Here is a 25983-nt window from a genome sequence, read left to right as displayed (position 1 = left end):
CCTGCCAGCCCTGAGTATTCACCTTACACATCAGCTGGCTTCCACTCATCCCCGGGACATACCCAATTTTACCAGCCGTTTTCACCCTACCACTCATCTTGGCCCACAGACTAATGTCCCACAAGTCCAGTGAATTCTCAATAAAATCACATGCTACTCACACTCGGTCTCCTCATGTTTTATTTCATATCTAATTTGCTTATAACACCACAATTGTGATAGTGATCCTGCATAAAATTCTAAGACTTGCAGGTCATACAAACATCATCTTACTTCTTAAAGGAACATATATATACAACAAAAATCCATTTATTGATCTTACTGCGTAACTGTGTTATCCTGGTCAGGGTTGCAATAAATCTGAAAACTATATCAGGAACACTGGGCTCAAGGGACCATGGGTTGGATGCCGTTCCATCAGAGGATGTTCAAAAGACATATATGGGTGTGGTGGTCAGGCATCCCCATACTTTTGGCCATATAATGTAGTTAGTTGTAAGTAAATGGACCCTGCAAAGACAGAGCAACTTGGACCAGAATTCTCTTCAAACTACCTGTAAACACAACCATCTTCTGTTGGCTCGAAAATGTGTCCAGTTCGATAGTGTGCACAATACAACATTTTACAAAACAAATTCTAGCTCGCATTTAAAAATCAGTTCAAATGAAAAGTGTTGCTATATGTATAATGCAATGCCTCTGTGTTTTGGTTGTGTTTGCTTTTTTTAGACGGAGATGTCAGAGTCATGTGTCTCACTCAGAGGTCTGGATTGGTTGATTAAAGTGGGCATTCCCACTGGTTAAATATGTGTATTCAATGCTTGGTAGCGTAGTGTTTGGGGGGAAACAGGAAAACAAAATCATGAATTCTGCTAAAACCCAGAGAGAAAGTCCCATGCAACAGAATATTAAAGTCCATGATAAATATTATGATATCATAGTTTTATGCCAGAATGTCACTTTACCCTCCTGTAAAAAAATGAAAGTGAAAACCATGTATCTTAAATTGACAAATTCACATCAAGAGCTGATGGCTTTATGTTAGAGCACTTGTGAGTCCTTAATGACCTTGAATGAGTATAGCTCCATCCTCATTGTCCGCAGAGGTACAGCTTCTGTCCTGTATGACACTGCTGGTGACTGTAGAGGGCACTCTGGTCATGAAAACCTTTTCCACACTGCAAGCAGTAATACTGCTTCTCTCCTGTGTGAATATGCTCGTGTCGTTGGAGAGAACTCTGGCCAGTAAAACTCTTCCCACACTGTTCACAGTGATACAGCTTCTGTCCTGTGTGAATGCGCTCATGTTGTCGGAGAGCACTTTGGAAAGTAAAACTTTTCTCACACTGCGAGCAGTGATAGGGCCTCTCTCCTGTGTGAATGCGCTGATGCTGTTGGAGAGTACTCTGACGGGCAAAACTCTTTCCACATTGTGAGCTATATATAGCTTCTCTCCTGGTTCGAATTCGGAGTTCGATGGAGTAGGACGCGAACTTGGAGTCTCCTGCTGATTTTGATTAAAATTGTAATAATTAGCGCTTTTTGGTCATATAATATAATTTGACTTATTCTACTTCTTTTCCTTGTTTGCACTTTTAACTTTGTGGCTCGTTAAAATGTCTGGAAAGAATACGAAAACCCGCGAGCGAGTCCCCTTCTCCCTCTGAATCCGCGTCCGCATCTGCGTTACCGAGCAGTGACCCTGACTTCGTCGCACTCAAGCTTGAGCTGCTGGCTTCACTGAGGAAGGAGATTTCCGATATTTTTAAAAAGGAGCTCCAGGAGACTCTCGGGGGTGCGCTGTCTACTATCCAGCTTGATCTGCAGGGCGTGAAAACACAGCTGGCTAGTGATAAAGTTGCTACCGAGGCCACCATATCAACACTGAAAGGTACTGTTGTGGAAATGCAGCACGCGCTCTCCGATTGCACCGATGACATAGTTCATATGAAGACTACTATCGAGTCTCTCACTGCGCCCGTGACTCCATTAGAGAATAAATGTGAGGATTTGGAGTCGAGGTCACGGCGCAATAACGTTAGGATAGTGGGAATTCCAGAGGGCCCTGACACCTGTACAACTGCTGCTGTAGCGGCCTTGTTAAAGGAGGCGTTTGGTCTGGAGAAGGAGCCGGTTCTGGACTGGTCCCTCCAGACCCTTCAGCCGAAGCCCAAGCCTGGTGAACGACCACGAGCTATTGTGTGCAGATTCCACTATCACAGTGACTGTGTTGACATTTTACGCCGTGCGAGAGAGATCCAGCGGATTAAAGTGAAGGATCTGATCATCTCCGTTTTCCCTGACTACACAGCCAAGATAGCCCGGGCCCGGGCCGCGTTTAACGAGGTTCGGCGTCAACTTCATGGTATTGAGGGCGCTCGCTATGGAATTCTTCACCCAGCTCGGCTTCGCATTACATATAATGGTGCTCAGAAGGACTTTATTTCAGCGAAGGAAGCAGGAGACTATGTTAAACTCTTGATATCGGGGTGAATTGCATCACCTATATAGTGTTGTATTTCTTTACTTTTCTTTTATTCTTTTTTTGCACTCGGCCTTCCAGCTCTACAGAATTCGGATTCTTATTGAAGATATTGTCGATGCATTACTTCGTCTAGATTTTGTGGACTTACTCCTCTTAAATCTACTTCTGTATTAATGTGCTTCTCTGTTTTGTTGCTCTGACCGGGTTAGAGTTTCTGTTTATTTCATTTTATTAGTGCTATTTCCTCAACTTTACGTGCTACACTGTTATATTATTTGTTACAAGTCTTTAAAAGGTAAGGACATTATATTTGTTAATGTGCGCAGACTATTTATCAGATTTGAAGTCAGTAGGGGACTTTTCTCTTACTGGAATTTTTTTTTATTTAGGTAATTTTGTTTGTTAGTTCAGCTTACTCTTTGAGTTGTTTTCACATTGTGGACAACTCTTGGTGGGAAACACTGCTGTCTCCCTTGTTTTATGGAGACTTTGGGTGTGTGTTGGGGGGTTTGGGGGGAGGTCCCACTTCAGCTCTAATTGGCTATTTATATTCCTATGATTTACTTTATTTAAATGGTTAGTAGTAATATGGATCCCAGCATAGCTGGGACAGGCACGCCTTTAAGATTTATTAGTTGGAACGTCAGAGGTATGGGTAATCCTGTCAAGAGATCTAAGGTTTTTACACATTTGAAACATTTAAACTCCAATATAGTATTTTTACAGGAGACGCACCTACGTATTAAAGATCATCAAAGGTTACACTGCCCTTGGGTGAGTCAAGTCTTCCGCTCGAACTTTAATTCAAAAGCAAGAGGGGTCGCTATTTTAATTGACAAAAGGTTACAGTTTTCATCCACTAACGTTATCGCTGATGTGAATGGTAGATATATTATAGTTGCTGGTACTCTGATGCAAAGACAGGTGTTGGTAAATGTATACGCTCCAAACTTTGATGATGTGGAATTTGCTAATAGATTGTTGAGCAATCTCCCTTTCTTAAATACTCACCTGTTGATTTTCGGTGGAGATTTAAACTGTGTAATTGACTCAAACTTAGATCGGTCTAATCCCCGTTCTCTGAATCAATCTGCTATGTCTAAAACATTTTCCGATTTTATGTGTCAGAATGGTCTCGTTGATCCCTGGAGATCCCGTAACCCCTTTCTTAAAAAGTTTTCTTTCTTCTCCCAGGTGCATCATTCCTATTCGAGGATTGATTATTTTTTATAGACAGCACTCTTGATTCTTGTGTAGTTTCTTCTGACTATTTGGGTATTGTAATTTCTGACCATGCGCCTCTACAATTAGATATTCATCTTTCTATTTATAAACGTAGCCCACCGCCTTGGAGATTTAATTCTCCTCTTTTAGCAGACTGTGAATTCTGTGAGTTCATTTCTACTTCTATTGATGACTTTCTTTTCTTCATTCAGAATGACTCCACCTCTTATTCATTGTTATGGGAGACACTTAAATCCTATATCAGAGGGCAGATTATTTCTTATTCTGCTCGCTGTAATAAAAAACGCACTGCTAGGCTTAATGAACTTACATCTGCGATCAGTAACCTCGATCAAAGATGTGCATTGAACCCCTCTCCAGAACTTCTTAAACAATGTCTCGACTTACAGGCAGAATTTAATCTTATTTCGGCTAAAGAGGCGGAACACTTGTTGTTACGTACTCGTGGTTCATATTATGAACGTGGCAACAAGCCGAGTCGTTTACTGGCACATCAGCTACAGCGACAGGCTACTTCCTGTCTCATACCTAGTATAAAAAAACACTTATAATATTGTCACTACAGATCCCATGGAAATTAATGCTACTTTTAAATCGTTTTACTCTTCGCTTTATAAGTCCGAATTTCCAACAGACAATACTAAAGTGAATGCATTTCTTCAAAACCTTTGTAACCCTGTTATTGATTTGAATACTGCTATACAACTGGACTCCCCACTCTCTCTTGAAGAAATTTTAATTTCAGTTAAAACTATGCAATCTAACAAAGCTCCTGGCCCGGATGGGTTTCCAATTGAATTTTTTAAAACGTTTATTGGAAAACTAGCTCCATTGCTTTTGGCTATGTTCAACGAATCTTTGGAATGTGGGTCTTTGCCTCCAACATTGACACAAGCCATGATAGCTCTGCTTCTTAAGGAGGGTAAAGATCCATCCTCCTGCGGTTCTTATAGACCGCTGTCTCTGCTTAATGCAGATGTAAAGGTGCTGGCAAAAGTAATGGCATCTCGTTTAGAGAATATACTCCCTTATATTATATCTGAAGAGCAGAACGGTTTTATAAAGGGACGTCAATTGATTTTTAATACCCATACACTCTTTAATATAATTTATTCAAAGCATTCGTCTGTACTCCCTAAGATTGTGATTTCATTAGATGCTGAAAAAGCATTTGATAGGGTTGAGTGGGAGTATTTGTTTGCAGTCTTGAGGAAGTTCGAATTTGGGGATAAGTTTATTTCTTGGATTAGCCTCCTTTACTCATCCCCTAATGCCAGGGTTCAGACAAACGATATTTAATCAGATTATTTTGCTTTCGGACGAGGGTGTCGTCAAGGTTGTCCTTTATCCCCTCTGCTTTTTGCTGTCGCTATCGAGCCGCTGTCTATTGCACTAAAATCTTCTCCCTTGTTTAAAGGAATAGTTCGATACGGTGTAGAATACAAATTGTCGCTATATGCTGATGATTTGTTATCGTATGTAACCGATACTATTGCCTCTATGCCTGCTGTCTTAGGTGTTCTGGAGTCCTTCGGTGTTGTCTCTGGTTATAAATTAAATTTAGATAAAAGCGACTGTTTTCCTGTCAATACTGCAGCATTTTCTCTCCAACAGTCAGATTTACTGTTTCGATTTAGTCAGTCAGGTTTTAAATACCTAGGTATCAACGTGACACGTTCTTTATCTAATCTTTTATCAGCTAACTTCACTCCCCTTATCTCAAAGGTTAAATCTAACATTCAGAGTTGGGGTAATTTACCCCTTTCTCTAATTGGCAGGATCAATGTCGTCAAAATGAATATATTACCGAAGTTTCTTTTCTTGTTCCAGCAAGTGCCTCTTTCTCTGCCAAAATCATTCTTCGATTCATTGGATAAGATAATTAGTACATTTATTTGGGGAGGGAAGCCACCAAGGGTAAGTAAATCTTTATTGCAGAAATGTAGACTTAGTGGAGGACTTGCATTACCCAATTTTCAATTCTATTACTGGGCTGTGCACATTCATAAACTTTGCTACTGGGTTAAATCTCCTGGATCTTCTTGGTGTAAATTGAAAATATCTTCTTGTAGGGAATCCTCTTTACCTGCTTTGCTCTACTCCTCTTTACCTACAAAACTCTCCCTATATACTGATAATCTAGTTGTCCTCAACACACTTATGACTTGGTATCAATTTAGACGGCACTTTAAATTTGTAGGTGCATCCTCTTTGGGTCCTTTAGTCAACAACCATCTATTTCCTCCATCGTGTTTGGACTGCACATTTTCAGTATGGTATGATAAGGGTATTAAACAAGTTAGAGATTTGTATGCCGATGGTGTGTTTGATAGCTTTGCCAATCTGGCATCCACTAATGACCTCCCTGTGACGCATTTTTTTCGGTATTTTCAAATTCGGAGTTTCGTTTCTAGATGTTTTCCTGATTTCCCCTCTGCGCCTCCTGAACAGGCTTGGGAAAGCTTGTTCTCAAACAATCCACATCAGAGAGGAATGATCTCTAGGATTTATGATTTTATTCTGGCACTAGGTAGTGAGTCGAGTAACAAAATTAAGAATGTGTGGGAAGCGGAGTTAGGAGTACAGATAAGTAAGGAGTGTTGGGAACGTGCTATAGGGAGGGTACAGTCTACCACTTCTTGTGGCCGTCTTGGACTTATACAGTTCAAAGTTTTAAACAGAGTCCTTCTGTCCAAGTCGAGACTTTCTGTCATGTATCCTGACGTAGAGGACAAGTGTGATAAATGCCATGGCTTCCCTGCCATCTTGGCCATATGTTTTTCTTCTGCCCTGATCTCCATGGTTTTTGGTCTGGTTTTTTTACCATCATGTCCACTATTCTTAGGGTAGATTTAAAGCCTTGCCCATTGATTGCTGTATTTGGGATTCCTGATGACTCAGTTTCATTGAGCTCGATACAAAAGGATGTTATTGCTTTCACATCCCTTATAACAAGACGTTCCCTACTGTTGCATTGGAAATCTGCTAAATACCCATCTATCTCCCAGTGGCTAAAGGACGTTATGTTTTTTTTTAAAACTCGAGACAATAAGGTATACGATGAAGGGTTGTACGGACAAGTTTTTTTTTTTTTTTATAAATGGCATCCCTTTATCGTATACTTTATGGAGTTATAGACACTTCTCACTTAAATTTTTGTGCCTGTTGTTGGGTCTTATATTATCTATATAACCAGCGATAGTTATTGGGTAGCCATGATGAGCCGGGGGGGCGGGAGGCGGGTTTACTTTTAATTTTGTTTTCCTTTGTTAGTATAAAAAGAAAAAAAAACTGAATGTTTACTGCTGTGTGTTGCTCAATTTTTTTTTCTTTCTTCTCAATGGAATATTTGGGAAAGGGAGGGGAGGAGAGAAGAAAAAAGGTGATGTTCAGCAGACATGTTTGGTAGACGTGTTCAGCAGAAATGTTCAGCAGAAATGTTTAGTTCAGCAGAAATGTCCAGCAGAAATGTTCAACAGAAATGTTCAGTTCAGCAGAAATGTTCAGCAGAAATGTACAGCAGAAATGTTCAATAAAAATGAAACTGGAAAAAAATATAGCTTCTCTCCTGTGTGGATCCGCTTGTGATCTTTGAGATGATGACTTTTAGTAAAACTCTTCCCACAATCTGAACAGTGGTACATCTGGAAAACACAATAAAATTATTCAAGATGCTTAAATAATTTTAGATTTTGTCCCCATGTGTTTATAGAATTGTTTTTAGAAACGTCTCCTACAATACTGTGATACAGCTCAACCACCCAATCACCCAGCTTTAATGGTTATAACAGCTTTGTAATTTTATATTTGTAATGTAATTCCATTGATTGCAGCCCAATTTTACTCATGCCAAAACCACTGTGACTGATCGATTTTGAGAGCCAAAATGAACAAGACGTTTGACCAAATTCACACATCATTTGTCATCACTAATCTCACAGAAATAGTTCATGTATATCTTATGTGTTTAGACTCTGGAAAATCAACATGGATGTCACGTTTCAAAGATAGTTATGGAAGCAATCGCAGATTTTCAACGTTTTATTATACAATTCAACCAAAACACAAAGGATACTTAGACTGATGCAAAACACAGTGGTACAGACTACACATAAACTAACAAGATCAAAACACAGTAACATGGAACACAGTAGTCTAAGACAAACGTAAGACAGAGAAGCAGTGCAAACAATGGCTATACATAGGTGTGCTCGTTAACAGAAACGTGATTCAGGTGCAGGTGGTCATGTGACATTGTAGTTCAGTGCAGTGGCTGATGGAAACTGAAGTCCAGAGTTACCTCCATGATATATGACAGATATATTCAGCTTTTTGCTGAAGAAGATTCCACGACACTATCTAAGTGTTACACATTTCCATCTAATGAACTTTATTTATCTAGCTAACAGTTAGCAGGCTTGTCTTTTGGTTTGCTAATCTGCTAATTGTTTCAGAATTTACAACAGAAACATGCAATGAAATCAGTTCCTTTATTAATAATCTGAAGTCCACATAAAGTGTGAGTCCTGACCTGAAGTCTTCTGCTTGTTGCATATAGTGTTGTAAAGGTTACTTAATTATAAATAAGTTCTCAGAGTTTAAAAACTAAAAGAGAAATCAGACACATGACTAAACTTTACCTTTGAGCCAGTAGCAGCAGGAGTCTGTGGAGATTTTCCTAAAGAGCGGCGTCTGGACTCTGATTTCATTATAAGAGGTGTAAAGAATCAGGACACTGGAAGAAAAATACAGATTCATGACTCCAGAATCTCCACTAACCTGTTAACCGAGCAGCTCAGGTGGTAAGTTTCGGATGAACTCACCTTTAGTGATGTTATGCAGAGTATCAGAGATCCGAAGCGCGTGCGGAGAAGGAAGCGCTCTTTCACATCAACTTCCGCAAACAAGTGTGTGTTGGCTTCCTGCGATGACATCATCGACAACGACATGACGCTTTCCCTTCAGCCTCTTCACTCTTAGGGTGTTTCTTTTTTCTTTTTCTTTTTTTAAATGTAAAATAATTTTTGGTGAGAACTGGCAGAATTGATCTTAAATTTTGTAAAGATTAAATACTATTTTACATTAAAGGATATCATTGTGTATTATGAAACCAATGTTAATTTAAAAAGTATAAATTTATTTATACGAACGGCGCAATTTTAATTAAATAAACAAAAGTATGTTAATGCATCCCCAATCTTTCGGGTGTTTATATTGGAATTTGATTGTTTTATATCTTCTCTGAGATAAAAATAAATAATAAATAAACAGTCATTAACATGTTTAAAATATTATAACATATTTTTCAGATCCCTTGTTACCAATTAATGCCACACTCTGTTTTGTATTATTGTATTCTATGCTATGTTTGTTACTGCCTCTGTTTTCAATAAAGAAAAAAACCTCAGGGTGTTTCTCACCCAGCTCCCTAGTTCAGTAGTTCAGGACACTGATCAGGGAGTCGGCCATTTTAAGGTCTGTCTCAATTGCAAAATTCTTCCAGTGCACTGGGACATTCGCTCCCTAAAAAATCCCACAATGCGCCACAAACCAGGGAGCATCGATGATTTACCATGTTCCTTACTGGAAATGACATCATGGTTTCTGAAGTCTCTGAAGATTTATTTTTAAAAAATCTTTTTGAAACAAATTGCAAAACAATGTAAACAATGGTTTAGATTTAAGGCACTTATGGATATAAAACTTCCCTAAAATAAATGAATGTATTTAAAACAAACTGAGTCCATTATTCTACCAAATGTTATATTGTTTCTAATGAATGGAGTTAAGCAATTAATAGATTTTTTTTTAATATTATCAAATTATACGTGTCATGCCAGAAAGTAGGCCTAGATCTGTACAAACAATAGTAAAAGATTGTTCATTGACTCTATTTTGGAATGACAACAATACAGTTGTTATGATCGATATTAAATCTATGCCTGAGAAGCTCTGCTGAAGGATAGATATCATTAAAAATCATAAAGTGTACTTCCTTAGCTTTTGGTGGTAGAGGAAAGGATAACTTGATTCTTAATCTCCTTATGACAGCCTTTGAAAAGATGTTCAAGACTCCATTCTTACTAGACTCGTACATTTACGTATCAATTTGTTTGAAAATTTTACAACTACAAAAGCCCATCCATTTATTTTTAATGGTGGTAAATGAAGAACATTCGGTTAAATGATGTAATGAATGAGCCTACTAACCATAAGGAGAACAGGTATACTCACAGTGAAAGTTATACCGTCTACAGAACTCCTCATACTGCATAAAATTCATCTACAGCCAAAAGATGAATAGACCAGATACCTTTCTTTAAACAAAGAAAAACAAAGTGACTTATTTCTAAAGAAAATATAGTAGTGATTATTCCAAATTGGCATATGATGTGTGATGAAATTATATTTGTACAGTAACTTCCAGTATAACAGAATGAAAACTAGATAATTCGAATGGAGGTTTTTGTACAGAAAAGTCACAGTCCAAAAGAAAATAGATACCACCTTCATTTATTAAAATTTCCCTCAGAACACTAAACCAAATAACTGTTTCTGCTTTCTGCAAGAAAAGATTTTAACCAGTTTATCTTTAAGGTTCCATTAATACAATCAAAGTCAATGGTCTGCAGACCCCCCCAACCACCCCACCCCCCACATATTCTTTAACCAAAATATCTGTTTTAACATAGTGCACTTTCCTTTTCTAAATATAGGTCTAATTAATGTTCATCTGATTAATCCTATTTATCACCTTGTCCGGAAAAGAAAGGAAACTTGCCGCTTAATGCATCTAGATAAGGATTTGTTGGATGTAAAATTAAATGCAAAATAAAACACAAGGAAACAAGGTGTGAGGTAAATAATTAGTTTATTGAAAAGTTGGGCTCGTGGGCGATTAATTGGTAGGCGTTGAGGGAAGGTAGGGTAAGAACGGTTGATAATGAGGTATACGACCAGGCGAAGCATAATCTGGACTTTCGGGATTGAAGGGAGAACCAGTATCAGAATAAGGTATGTCATCGTCAGCCCTATAACCAGATGAACCTTCAGGAGAAAGAGGGGGGTCGGTCTGAGTTGAAGCGTCCACACACACTCTGGCTGGAATAAGCCTGCAGCAGAGAGGTAGCGGAAACGCAGAAGTGTCAGCAGGAGTGCACAAAGCCTCAATCAAGAGGGCCAAGTCTGCATACAAATGTGAAAGCTGGTAGCACGTGTTCAGGTCAAAATCAGACTCCTCAAAAGTAGGGAACAGCAGCCGTCGTTCAGCTTTACAGAAAACACAGAAAAAGAAATATTTAGGCCAGCGACTCCAGTAAAGCACACACACACACACACAGAACTACAGATGAAGGAACAGATAAAGTAGAGAAGTTAATCCTTAAGAATGTTGAAGTAAGTTTAAAACAGGGACTCACCCATGATAGCAGAGAAAACCAGAAGCAGTCTGGAAGGTCTCTCTCTCTCTATGGAAGTCAGCTCAATAATGACAAAAGCAGAAGATGGTATTTTTAAAAAAGGCAGCCCAGGCTGGACCAATTATAAGGGGATTTTGGGAGAGTTAAATTGCAGACCTAAGGGAATTTTGAGATAGCTAAAATGTAGACATAAGGGAATTTTGTGATATCCAAAATGTGAACATAAGGGGATGTGGTAATGTCTGAAATGCATACGTAAGGGGATTTGAAAGGTAAAAAACAACTCAGAGGGCGGGAACTAGGACCGAAGAGATGTATAACAAGGGGGCCGCAATATTGAGTTGTTCAGATCACTTTTGGGACGTCTCAACTGTGTGGATCTCATGTGGTGGAACAATAACTTGGACCTGTCTTGCTTTTTCTCACTCCCTGGTTCCATGTCTTACTTTATTTCTTCAAGGAGCTGTTGGCTGTAAGTACTAAAATTTATGATAAATGTATAAATTGGTAGAAGGTTAGTGGGCAAAAATTTGTACCACAGATTCTACTTTAGTAAGAAGTATTCGACTAAAAATTTAAATATCCCTTTGCAACCATCTATCAATCTGGACTTACTTAAATATTTATCCCTAGATATTTAACAGTAGATTTAATAAGGATACTACAAGCCGGCAGAAGATGGCAGTCATGTAGAGCCATTAATTCACATTTACCCAAATTGAGGCATAATCCAGAAGCTTTAGAAAAAGTATGTATGATCTGAAGAGCTTTAGGTATCTGATCAACATTCTTTAAAAATTAAAAAAAAAAGCTAATTTGCTAATTGACATTACAACAGAGTTAACAAAATCTTAACTGCTTGATATCAGCCCTCTTTATTGCAATGGAAAGCATTTCTGCCACCAATAGGAAAAGCAGTGGTGAGATAGGACACCTTTATTTAATTCCACGGTTTATATTAAAACGCAGAGAAGTGCCTTCTGTCAAAGTAACTGAACAACTTATATTTTAATAAAAAGGATGAATAATTCCCCTAAAAATGTTCCCCATAGCCCCAAAGCTCAAAAGTGTGAAAGATAAAAGGGTGCTGTTGTGGACATTAGACAACACTCACGGACTCATCCTATCAGGTGAAAAGGTTTATTACAGAAGGATGAATACAGGATAGAATAATGAGAGTGCTCTGGGGCACTTGTGCTGAACATTTACTATGTCTATAAAGCGCAAGACATAATACACTTCTATGTACCGATAAGGAGCAGTCTGAGGCAATTCAAACAGGCTTTGTTTCAGGGTCGAACCCTCAACAGAAAAACATGTTTGTGTCTCTGTAAGGAGATGAACATTCTGTACTAATCTAAATGACTTGACATGACCTTCTTTGACGTTATCCTCAGATGAACATGAACAGAACAAGAACAAAACTATTACAAAGTAAAAATTAATAATTTCCATCACAGTGCTCAACCGTGTCAAATGCTTTATAAATGTCAAGAACCAAAATAAAGCCACCATTCCTTAACTTGACTCTGTAATCAATTAAGTCTTGCACAAAGCATTTATTGTTGTGAATAATCCACTCATGCCAACATACCAACATGTACTGTGACATACTGAAGCAGAGCACGATTAGTATGCAGTATTCCAGCATGATAACGACCCCAAACACACCTCCAAGACGACCACTGCCTTGCTAAAGAAGCTGAGGGTGAAGGTGATGGACTGGCCAAGCATGTCTCCAGACCTAAACCCTATTGAGCATCTGTGGGGCATCCTCAAATGGAAGGTGGAGGAGCACAATGTCTCCAACATCCACCAGCTCCGTGATATCATCATGGAGGAGTGGAAGAGGACTCCAGTGGCAACCTGTGAAGCTCTGGTGAACTCCATGCCCAAGAGAGTTAAGGCAGTGCTGGAAAATAATGGTGGCCACAGAAAATATTGACACTTTGAGCCCAATTTGGACATTTTCACTTAGGGGTGTACTCACTTTTGTTGCCAGCAGTTTAGACATTAATGGCTGTGTGTTGAGTTATTTTGAGGGGCCAGCAAATTTACACTGTTACACAAGCTGTACACTCACTACTTTATAAAAATGTGAGGGGTGTACTCACTTTTGTGAGATACTGTATATATTTAAAAACATGTATCTTAAATTGACAAATTCACGTGTCAAGGGCTGATGGCTTTATGTTAGAGCACTTGTGTATCCTTAATGATCTTGAATGAGCATAGCTCCGCCCACAGTGTCCACAGAGGTACGGCTTCTGTCCTGTATGACACTGCTGGTGGCTGTGGAAGGCACTTGGGTCACGAAAACATTTCCCACACTGTGAGCAGTGATAAGGCTTCTCTCCCGTGTGAATGCGCTGGTGTATCCGAAGATTACCCTCTTGATTAAAACTCTTCCCACACTGTCCACAGTGATACGGCTTCTCTCCTGTGTGAATACGGTGGTGTTGTTGGAGATGAGTTTCTCGTGTAAAACTCTTCCCACACTGTGAGCAGTGATACGGCCTCTCTCCCGTGTGAATGAGCTCATGTCGTTGGAGATGACTCTGACGAGTAAAACTATTTCCACACTGGGAGCAGTAGTACCGCTTCTCTCCTGTGTGAATGCGCTTGTGTACTTGGAGATTACTCTGGGAAGTAAAACTCTTCCCACACTGTGAGCAGTGATACGGCTTCTCTCCTGTGTGAATGCGCTCATGTACTTGGAGATTACTCTGGAAAGTAAAACTCTTCCCACACTGTGAGCAGTGATACAGCTTTTCTCCTGTGTGAATGCGCTGGTGTTGTTTGAGATGACTCTGACAAGTAAAACTCTTCTCACACTGTGGGCAGTGATACGGCTTTTCTCCTGTGTGAATGCGCTCGTGTCGTTGGAGATGACTCTGACAAGTAAAACTCTTCCCACACTGTCCACAGTGATGCGGCTTGTCTTCTGTGTGAATGCACTTGTGATTTTTAAGATGTTGAGTTTTAGTAAAACTCTTCCCACAATCTGAGCAGTGGTACATCTGGAAAACACAATAAAATTATTCAAGATGCTTAAAATTTTTAGATTTTGTCCCCATGTGGTTATGGAATTGTTACTGGAAACATCTCCTACAATACTGTAATACAGTTTCCTCACCAAATCACCCACCGTTAATGGCTATAGCACCCAGAAATTTAGGTATGCAGATGGAGCTGCTAAATTACTAACAAAACACACAGCATAAATAAAAGCAAGGTGTAATATAAGGCAGAGTGAGTGACAGACATTTTTAGAATATATACATACTTTATACAAGTAAACCGGGAAAACTTCAGGGTGAACCAAAGCCAAAGCAACAAAGAAAAAATACTGTTTTAAGGAAACTAACTTAAGTAAAAAGAAAAACCAACAAAAGACCATTAGTTTCCCTAAACACCCTTGCCAAAACAGAGACAAAACCCACACTCAATAGAAATGGCAGTCACACCCCTACCACCAGTGAATAGATACAGTATTTGATATTTACAAAATTCAGCAGTGAGCCCAGGGTCAGGAGGGTTACTTTAAAAATGTATTCTGTTACAGTTACAAATTACTTCATAAAATAATTTAATCAGTAATGTAATCTAACCATCACAATATAAAAGTAATGTAATCACATTACTTCAAGGTCACATATGTAAATAAAGTCAAGAGAAAAGCAATATGATCTAAAATACTTCAATTTAGAGCTTAAAAACCATGTTCAATGTTTGGATTTCTTTTTTAATACAATAAGTAAATTTGTTGCTCATGTGAGTCACAACTGGCAAGAGAGAACCAGAACTATAATCATGCAGATGTCTATATTGTCTTGTCAAAAGCAGGGCTCCAGACAAAAATAAATAAATAAATAAATCTATTAAGGAGACATTGGCTCCTATAAGGGAAATATAGTAATATATATATATATATATATATATATATATATATATATATATATATATATATATATATATATATATATATATATATATATATAATAAAAAAAAAAAAACAGGCACTAGATTATTTTTTTAAGTGCCACATGAATGAACACCAGTCATCCCATCATCTGTGTATGTCTGGGCTCCTTTTACAGCTTCAGCATTTTCATTCAAGTTCACTTAAAATGGGAACTGAATGTCATGAAGTTCACATGTACGAGACATGCTTGTGTTAACATTGTTTTTTGTAGCACACTCTGCGACTACAGTGTCATGAGCTTTTTTGGTAAAAAAAATCTAATAGAAAAATGGCACGCTTATAGCGCTTTACACTGTCTCATTCACACACACCAACTGTAGCAGAGCTGCCATGCAAGATGCTAACTTGCCATTGGGAGCAAATTGGGGTTCAGTGTCTTGCCTAAGGACACTTCGGTATGTGTAGTCATGTGGGCCAGGAATCAAACCTCCAACCCTATGATTAGTGGATTAGTGGACAACCTGCTCAACCTCCTGAGCCACAGCCTCACGTGACTAGAGGCATTTTTTAATGCTTTTGACTATAGCCTTGTCCCCCCCAGTCTCTTTCTTGAAATGGTTCTTTCCGATAATGAAATCCGTGTCCCCCGCCATTTCGGAACAAAAGTGACAAAACATTATCTGCGCGTGATGATCATACCTGAGCCATGCAAACTCCTGAATCCAAGAAGTCTTAAGATGCCTTTCTGTGATGATCCTCAGTATCTCCATTGTTTTCTCTCTCATGCTGGCACTACTGGAGCCTGCTTTTTTTATTAGCAGGTGTGCCATCAGCATTGGTGCTCAACAGAGATAAGGATTGGTTGGAAAATTTGGATATTTTTAGTTTTGACACGTCTTTCTGACACGGAAAGCTGATCCTTGCTTTTCCTGTGCATATTCATGCGCATCGTCTCATTTCATTACGTCAACAGAATAAATGATGTGATAGGCCACTCCTCACAGGACACGCAATTAAAAACACATTACATGCAAATTTTTTAAATCAAAACATTTAATTTCTTGGGTTTTAAATGAAAACAACTGTAATCCTGATAGTATTCCCATTTTTTTTACAAAATGTACCTGTAATGTGATTATTTTGTTTTTTGATGTAACCAACAGTTACCAGTTTTTTGTACCCTGATAATGTAACGTTGTTACGTGTATTCCGCTACTCACAAAGCCAGAGTGTGACTATTTACAAATCCAGGCAGCAAAAAGAAAGAAAGGACAGATCGAGCTCAGAGACTGGACAGGCACAGATGAAAAAAAAAACAGAAATACGGAGCGGAGTAACGAGCACAACCACAAATGACAAGTGAGCATGTGCAAAACGAAGCTGTGGGCACCGGCTTTCTTCACTGTTAAATACTATCGCCCATTGATGACAACATGCACACATGAACTGGAGCAAGACTATCACCAAGGTACACTTACAAATCTTGCAAAGCCATTAACAGGACAAGGGTCTCCTCCTTGATGGTGCTGTAGTTACAGATACAATCAAACTTATTCAACCCTCATTGCAAATCAGGTTTATTGTCAAAATTTAAATAATTTTGTGACTGTAGAAGTCATTAGACGTTGTATTTTCAGTTGAATTTGGGGAAACCACTTGAAGCATTTGTTGTGTTGAACTATTTAAATTACTTGCGTTTGATTTGTTCATTGCAAACAGCTGAAAGGCTGTCAAATCTGACACTAAACCTGATTTGCAATGGGGGTTGAATAGTTTGATTGCAACTGTATGTTTTCTTTTGTCAGAAGGAGTGTCATGCGTCTCACTCTGAGATTAAATACGTATTGTTGTGTTGCAGGCTTGGTAGTGTAACATTCGGGTGAAACAAGGAAAACGACAAAATCATGAATTCTATTAAGAAAATCATTATATCATGAAAGTGGACAGTAAGCAATACAGTCCCACGCAATATAATACTACATCCACATACTATATTATAATTTTATGCCAGAAATTCCTTTAAAAAAATAAATTAAAAGATGTCTTACTTTGACAAATTCACATGTTAACAGATGATGGCTTTATCTTAGAGCACTTGTGTGTCCTTAATGAACTTGAACGAGTATAGCTCCATCCACATTGTCCACAGAGGTACGGCTTCTGTCCTGTATGACACTGTGGGTGGCTGTAGAGGGCACTCTGGTCACGAAAACTTTTCCCACACTGTGAGCAGTGATACGGCTTCTCTCCCGTGTGAATTTGCTCGTGTCTTTGGAGAGTACTCAGACAAGCAAAACTCTTCCCCCACTGTCCAGAGTGATATGGCTTCTCTCCTGTATGAATGCGCTCGTGGTATTCGAGACCATGTCATTTAGTAAAACTCTTCCCGCAATCTGAGCAGTGGTACATCTGGAAAACATAATAAAATTTATTCAAGACTCCTAAATAATTTTAGATTTTGGTTATGGAATTGTTGTTGAATATTTTACTAATACAAAAAGCACTGTGACTGATAATTTTTATGGACAAAGATGAACAAGACAGTTGATCTAACTTACACATCATTTCTCAGCACTAATCACTCAGAAATAGTTAATATAATGTACAGTCAGGCCAATAAGTATTTGGACAGTGACAATTTTAGTAAGTTTGCCTCTGCACACCACCTCAATGGATTTGAAATTAAGCCTTCAAGATGTGATTGAAGTGTAGTCTTTCCACTTTAATTCAGGTGCTTTAACAAAAATATTACATTACCCATTTAGGAACTACAGCCATTTTTTTTTTTAACACAGTCCCTCCATTTTCACAAGCTCAAAGTTGGACAAACTAACAACAATATATATTAGGATTATTTTTTTTAAATACTTGGATGCAAATACTTGCCTGATGTGTGGAACCCATAGACATCAAATGCTGAGTTTCCTCCCTTGAGATGCTTTGCCAGGCCTTTACTGCAGCCTCCTTCAGTTGCTGCTTGTTTGTGGGTCTTTCTGCCTTCATTAGGTTAACAGCATGCTCAACTGGGTTGCTTTCACGGTACGGGTCATTATCCATCTGTACTGTGAAGTGCTGTCATATCTGTTTTGCAGCATTTGACCGAATCTCAATTCAAGTCACTGACTGTCATTTCAACCATATACAGCTGGTGCAGTACACAGTGAAATAAAACTTTCCTCCAAGACCATGGTGCTACATGAAACAACACACTAAACCATATGAGAAGACATACAGTTGCAGTCAGAATTACTCAACCCCCATTGAAAAAAAGGTTTATTGTCAAAATTGACAGACTTTCAGATGTTTGCAATGAATAAATCAAACAAAAGCAATAGCAATAGTTCAAGACAACGAATGCTTCAAGTGGTTTCCCCAAATTCAACTGAAAATGCAACTTATAATGATTTCTCCAGTCTCAAAATTATTCAACCCCTTCATGTCAAGCATCTTTAGTACTTAGTAGAGCACCCTTTTGCTGTTGACCTGCTACGAATGAGACGCATAGCTTCTGGCAGCGTTCCTGAGGAATCTTTCCCGTTCCTCATGAGCAATGGCCTCCAGTTCAGTAATATTCTTGGGTTTGCGTGCTGCAACCGCCTTCTTCAAATCCCACCAAAGATTTTCTATGGGGTTCAAGTCAGGTGACTGTGATGGCCCTGTAGATTCTTCCAGGACTACCTCTGTAAACAAACCTTGGTGGAATTTGAGGTATGCTTGGGATCATTGTCCTGTTGGAAGGTCCAATGACGCCCCAGCTTCAGCTTCCTCACAGACGGCATGATGTTTTCTCCTAGGATTTCCTGATGGATTCATTGAACTATCTTGCCTTCCACATGCTGCAGGTTTCCAGTGCCAGAGGATGCAAAGCAGCCCCAGATCATCACCGACCCACCACCATGCTTGAGTGTTGAAAGATTGTTCTTCCTTCATTCTTCTTCCTCCAGACATACCACTGATCAATCGTGCCGAAAAGTTCCAGGTTTGTTTCATCGCTCCACAGAACAGAATCCCAAAACTTCTGTAGCTTATTTATATGATTTTGAGCAACTTTTCTTGTGCTTTTGGGTCAGTAGTGGTCAAAGTCTTGGAGTTCTGGCATGGAACACTTCTGCGTTTAGTACGTTCCTTAATGTGCTCACTGAAACCTCAGTGCCTGTTGCCACCAAGGCATGCCTGTTGCCACCAAGTCCTTCTCAGAAATCTGGTTGCAGCCGTTGATCCTTTTCTGCCCCATGCAGTTATTTCATGAATTTTCTGCCCCTAGCCAGTTCAGGTATTTCAAGCGTTCCAGCTCAAGCACACCTGGTGCAACTAATGAAGCCCTTGATTAGTTGCATCAGGTCTGCTTGAGACAATACCTGTTTTGCATATTTGTGCTGTTGTGAGGGATTCTATTCAGGGAGTTGAATAATTTTGAAACTGGAGAAGTCATTAAAAGTTGCATTTTCAGTTGAATTTAGGGAAACCACTTGAAGCATTCATTGTGTTGAACTATTTCAATTGCTTTTGTTTGAAGTGTTCATTGCAAACAGCTGAAAGTCTGTAAATCACTACAATAAACCTGATTTGCAATAGGGTCGAATAATTTTGATCGTAACTGTAGAAATAAATATGACCTACACATTTTTAAATCAAGTGCATGTGCAAACAACACAAGACAAAACAGCACAACTAAAATAGGACCATGAGCACAGTAAAGCCACTTTGCCACTGCACGGTATGACTCAACTTGTTTTACTTTCCTTGCTTTTCCACTGCAGTTTAATGCCACCACACCGTGGGTGCCATCTTCCACTCGCCTTCATGCAGGAATAATGCATTATCGAAGCCCTGTACAAATACACGGTCAGGCTGTATTACAAGCGCCTTTCCTGTTAACTGAACATGGGCCCTATTAAGGATGTAAAATAATGGCATTCTAGAACCTACATAGTGTTCTATATGACAAAGTTAGATTCAGTCATGAGAGGAATGACTTCTGTCGTGGAAATTAGACAACACTCGCAGACTCAACCTCTGAAGGTTGAAAGGTTTATTACAGAAAGATGGTTAATACAGGATAGAATAATGAGAGCGCTCTGAAGCCCTTGTACTAAACCACTACTATATATATGAAATGCAGAGCATGATATAATTCTGTGTACCGATAAGAAGCAGTTTAAACAGGCTTTGTTTTAGGATCTTGGACAGACAAACCTTGAACAGAAGAACATGTTTGTGTCTCTGTAAGCAGATAAACATTCTGTACTGATCTCAGTGACATGAAATGGCCTTCTTAGGTGGTATCCTCAGATGAACATGAACAAGAACAAACCTATTACAAAGTTAAAATGAGTAATTTCCCCTCACACTTCGATAAATGCCCGTTTGGAAATGGGTAACAAGAAAGAAGTAAAAATCTAATGACTAGATTAATAGAATATTACCATATGCAAAGTATGTATTAAGCGACATGTCTATTCATTGTCTCATCATGAGCCTCTCGAAGCACTTCATGATGATGGATGTGAGTACAATGGGAGGGTAGTCATTGAGGCATGACACTTAAGACTTCTGTGGCACAGGGCCAATGGTGGTGGACTTGAAGCACGTTGGAATGATGGTGCTGCTCAAGGAGATGTTGAATATGTCAGTGAGAACATACACAAACTGGTCTGCACATCCTCTGAGCACTCTGCCAGGAATGTTGTCTGATCCAGCAGCTTTCCGTGGGTTGATTGTGTAGAGTTTTCCTTACATCAGCCCTGGTTAGACAGCACCTGGTCGTTGGTAGGAGGGGTGGAGCACATCATTCTGCACCTCAAAACGAGCATAGAAGTTGTTCAGCATATCTGGAAGGGAGACATCATCGTTACAGGCGGGTGATGTCCTTTAGTTGCTGCTGTCCTGAATACCCTGCCACATGCGCTGCAGTTCACTGCTGTCCATGAAGTGGTCATGGATTTCCTGAGCGTGTGCATGCTTTGCATCTCTGATGGCCTGGGACAGTTTGGCCCTCGCTGTTCTTAGGGCCGTCTTGTCACCTGCCCTGAAAGCATCTTGGGTCCTCAGCAGTGCACACACCTCTCCAGTCATGCAAGGCTTCTGGATAGAGTGTGCAGTGATTGTTTTGGAGACAGTGATGTCATCAATGCACTTGCTGATGTAGCTGGTCACTGATGCTGTGTATTCCTCCAAATTGGTGGTGCCGCCATCAGTTGCGGTCTCCCTGAACATGTCCCAGTCAGTGTGCTCAAAACAGTCCTGAAGATCAGAGATGGCTCCCGTTGGCCAGGTTTTCACCTGCTTCAAAGCCAGTTTGGAGCGTCTGATGAGTGGTCTGTATGCTGGGATTAGAGATGTGGTCTGAGTAGCCGAGGTGGGGGCAAGGCTCCGCCCAGTACACACTGGGGTTGTTTGTGTAAACAAGATCCAGTGTGTTTACCCCTCTTGTTGCAAAGTCCACATGTTTGTGGAATTTAGGGAGCACTGACTTGAGATTCACATGGCTAAAATCTCTGGCGATGATACAGTCCATTGGGGTGTGCATTCTGCAGTTCTCCAATAGCCACATACAGTTCACAGAGTGCCTCATTAACATTAGTGCTGGGGCGGGTCGGGTGTACATACACACCGATTATAAAGACAGTTGTGAATTTTCATGGTAAATAAAAAGGTCTGCATCTAACAGTCACAAACTCCACCAGTGATGAGCAGTAACTATAAACAAATGCAGAGTTCTTGCAGCATTCCATGTTGATGTAAACACACAAGCCACCACCGCGAGCCTTACCGCGATGAGCTACATTTCTGTTGGCACGGAATGAGGCAAACCGTCTAGCTGAATGGCTGCGTCCGGAACCCTGATGCTGAGCCATGTGTCCATGAAAACAAATACGCAGCAGTCTCTAAACTCGCACTCTGTAGTCTGCTGGAGTTGGATATAGTCCAGCTTATTGTCCAGGGAACAGACATAGAGAGCAGGATGGACAGGAGAGCTGGCTGCCTAGAGTTTGCTTTTTGTCTAGCATGGACCCCCACCCTTTTGCCGTGCTTTTGCTTCCTTGCACACTGCTTATGACTTCCCATCCCCTGGCCACTGGCATCAGGCGACACAGAGGACTGGAGGCCTAGGCCCTGCAGCAAGATTGAGCAGCGTCTCCAACAGATCATCATGCAGGTTGGTTGTTGCATGATTTCTGTAATTTATCAGTGTCTGGCAATGGCAGACAAACACCAGTTTCTCCAATGTCCATGTGTCAATCTGAGCAGAAAGTATAGCTCTATACACTTAGAATTCATCCTGCTACTTCTATCAGCAGTAACATCAATATACACCAGTGACAGCAGCCGTACATGCCCATGCCATAACATTAGGCCTGACAAGTCTAATCTGGCCTTTCTGTTCTTGAGTGTTACCAGTGGTTTGCATCTTGAGGTAAACCGTGTGTATTTACATTCCCGAAGACGTCTCTTGATTGTAGACTTTGAAAATAATATGCCTACCTCCTCCAGAGTGTTCTTGACTTGGCTAGATGTTGTGAAGATGTTTTTCTTCAACAAGGAATGGATTTTGTAACCATCCACTTTAGTTATCTTCTGTGACATTCCAGGCCTTTCAGTGTTGCTGAGCTTGCCAGTGCATTTCTTCTTTTTAAGAATGTACCAAATTGTTGATTTGGCCACTCCTAAGGTTTCTGCTCTCTGTCCAATATCATGATGGCCTCCTTCACTTGCATCAACACCTCTTTTGACCAGATATTGAGAGTTCCCATGAACAGCTACCAAAAGCAAATTCAACACTTAGAAGCAGGCCACACCTGGCCATGAAACTGCTCATCAGTCAATTGTCTAGTTACTTTTGAGCTTGTGAAAATGGAAGAACTGTGTAAAAAATGGCTGTAATTCCTGAACGGTTAATGCAATATTTTTGTTAAACCCCTCGAATTAAACCTGAAAGTCCACACTTCAATCACATCTTGACTGCTTAATTTCAAATCCATTGTAGTAGCGCACAGAGGTAAAAGTACAAAAATTGTATCCCTGTCCAAATACTTTTGGACCTGACTGTATACGTTTATAAAATTCAGAGGCTAGCCATACAACGATGACCTTGCTCTTGGCATCAACATTTTTCTAAGCTGAAGGTCTTTTGTTTTTGTCTGTGGAAGTATAACAGACTGGAATAAGTGTTACACATTTCCTTCTAATGAAGTTTAGTTAGTTAGGTAACAGTTAGCAGACTTGACTTTTGGTTTGTTAACCTGCTCAATGTTTCAGAATTTACCTCACAAAGATCAGTTCCTTTATGTATAATTGATCACAAATCAGTTCCATTATTAATAAATGATCACAAATCAGTTCCTTTATTAATAATTTGAAGGCCACAAAGTGTGAGTCCTGACCTGAAGTGTTCTGCTTGTTGTATCCCTTGCAAAAAAAAAACAAAAAAAAACCCTACACGAATCCGGCTGGATTTGAATTTTTCTGCATAATGTTTGCTGGTATCCTGCAGGAATGCTAAAATCCAGCAGGACACACTGGCAGACTGTGCAGGAATTTCCTATAGGTTTTAAAGTGGAGCCTTCAGTTCAATAGAAACATGCAGGAATTTCCAACACACTTGCTGCACAACGGGAAAACATCCTGCAGAACTGCTGCACACCTCCTCATTTTACAGTTTACATGAGTTATTACATGACAATTTCAATAAATAAAATACTTCATTTGTGAAAATACAATGTTTTTGTTGTGAAGTTATTTAAAATGGTCCTGCAGGAAGAGTGTGTGGGTGTGTGAGTGTTTTAAATAGACCTTCAGGACATAACTCCTAGAGGGTATAATACCTGCATATAATTTTTACTGTTAAAATTCCTGCACGCATTTCTACAGGAAAATTAGCTGATATTAGCTAATATTCCCATAGGTTTTTTATTGTAGTGTGGTAAGGGTTACTGAAGGGATAAACTGATGCAACTTTAGAGTAGAAAACCACTGAGCACACATTCCTCACTCCCCGTCCCAACACGCTGATCTAGTTTGAACCTGTTCCCTATCAGTTTCTCACTCGTTTGTATATGTATAAATTCCCTGCTTTTCTTAAATGTGTTTAAAAAAAAAGAAAGAAAGAAAAAAGATTTCCAACCGAGTGACCAACACAACGCGCTGCTGACATCATCCAAATCTAAACTCGCCTCAAAGCGAATGTTTGTTGCTTTGAGCTTTTGATCGTGACGGTGGAGATGGTATCCTGAGGCGAGGAAAACAAATAACCACCCGTAAGTTAGCGTTCATCACTATTTAGCGTTAAAGCTGCTGAAAACGCCTGGCCGATTTTGTGATATTTAGGCAAGGAGCTCTGGAAAATGTATTCATTGGAAAACAGTAACTCAGCGAGTGATCATTAACTTTACCTATTGCTACAGTGAACATCATGTACTGCTTCTTCAGTGTTGGTGTTACACTACTAGTGTCATGTGTTTATGTCGGCTGTGAAATATGGACTGAGGTTATTATATAATTCTCTGGCACTGCATCTTGTCTGAGGCTCCGAGTTAGGGTTAGCTACCTGGATGCTGTCATCAAATCACAGTAGGAATGAGTGATGCTAATCTAGACCCTCACTTGAGGTAAGAACATAACTTTAGGCATACATCTTGCAGTGCTGTTAGACATTCCCATTCCCTTTTTGAGAGTTAACGATAGCATTACAGCTGTTCACCATGATGTAATACAGAGAGTGGGTTAACGTTACTTACAGTTAGCAAGTGTTTTGGACAAGGGAAGCTGTAGTAATGATCATTATGAAGATTGGTTAGGGCCGTGTTTCTTCATGTATTCTGTATATTCCTGCTAAAGGCAGGAAAATAAATATTCACATGTCAGATAGATTCTCTAGGTGAGTCTACAGCACCATTTTGTTCATCAGGAGAGTGGAGGTTACGTTTCCAAAATTACACAATTTGGGATTCTGTAACGCAGTTTCTCAGTTAAACCCAATGGGAATTTGTCCATATTTTGTAGCGAACATCTAAACAACACTCTTTTTGTACTTTTACAGCTTTTAACATGGAAGCGAGTGGGACTCCTGTCTTCCCAGATGGAGAGAGATTTGTAAGATGATTCATCAACTCCCATTCTTACATCTGTCAAATGTTTAAATGATTTTAGCTAAGTCACCTGAATTTCATGCAATTGTTCATTTATTTTGTGAGCATTTTAGTAGAATTTTAGCGTACGACCAAATTGCATTTTAGGATAATTGTAGGTGGAAAAGTATAAAGAACACATCCATGATTTTTTAAACATCTTTGAGTGATGTACTAATACACTGGTTGTGCTGAAAGCAACATAAAATGTGTCGTCCTTAACTAGACACGCAGGTGTGTTCACAATGAACACATCATGAAGTTATTTTAAACACGTGTTTTAACAGTGCAGCCACGGAGTGGAATATCTGTCATCTCACATTCCTAACAATGTTTTAAATCATAAATAAGTTCTCAGAGTTTAAAAACTAAAAGAGAAATCAGACACATGACTAAACTTTACCTTTGAGCCAGTAGCAGCAGGAGTCTGTGGAGATTTTCCTAAAGAGCGGCGTCTGGACTCTGATTTCATTAGAAGAGGTGTAAAGAATCAGGACACTGGAAGAAAAATACAGAGATTCATGACTCCAGAATCTCCACTAACCTGTTAACCGAGCAGCTCAGGTGATAAGTTTCAGATGAACTCACCTTTAGTGAAGATCTGACTCCAAGCGTGTGTTGTTCTTGTTCTACTTCTTATTCTACTCCTCCTTGTTCTTCTACTTGTTCTTCTCCTCCTTGTTCTTCTACTTGTTCTTCTCCTCCTTGTTCTTCTTCTTCACAGGTTTATTGGTGGTTGGTAAACCAGTTTTGGTGAATTACCGCCACCTACTGGACAGGAGC

At 39.5% G+C, this 25983-nt stretch overlaps 1 protein-coding gene and 1 long non-coding RNA gene across 2 annotated transcripts in view; both read right to left on the bottom strand.

Annotated features, from left to right (window-relative positions):
• Nucleotides 1–7290: 7290 nt before the first annotated feature.
• Nucleotides 7291–8640, bottom strand: LOC128615640 (uncharacterized). The gene is made up of 3 exons (XR_008387241.1): nucleotides 8554–8640; nucleotides 8371–8465; nucleotides 7291–7374 (listed from the first exon to the last, which is right to left on the bottom strand). It is a non-coding gene; the product is annotated as an uncharacterized LOC128615640 (long non-coding RNA).
• Nucleotides 8641–11379: 2739 nt separating this feature from the next.
• Nucleotides 11380–25983, bottom strand: part of LOC128616294 (zinc finger protein 420-like) — a 45435-nt gene continuing 30831 nt past the window's right edge. The window contains exons 11-13 of the mRNA XM_053638869.1: nucleotides 25789–25916; nucleotides 25604–25662; nucleotides 11380–14168 (exon numbers count right to left, since the gene is read on the bottom strand). Coding sequence (XP_053494844.1) covers nucleotides 13314–14168; nucleotides 25604–25662; nucleotides 25789–25916 — 1042 coding nt within the window. The 3' untranslated portion in view covers nucleotides 11380–13313. The remainder of the gene's footprint in view (nucleotides 14169–25603; nucleotides 25663–25788; nucleotides 25917–25983) is intronic.

The sequence above is a fragment of the Ictalurus furcatus genome, chromosome 12, assembly GCF_023375685.1.
Source record: "Ictalurus furcatus strain D&B chromosome 12, Billie_1.0, whole genome shotgun sequence".
Classification (NCBI taxonomy): domain Eukaryota; kingdom Metazoa; phylum Chordata; class Actinopteri; order Siluriformes; family Ictaluridae; genus Ictalurus; species Ictalurus furcatus.
This window is presented reverse-complemented; position numbering and strand designations above follow the sequence as displayed.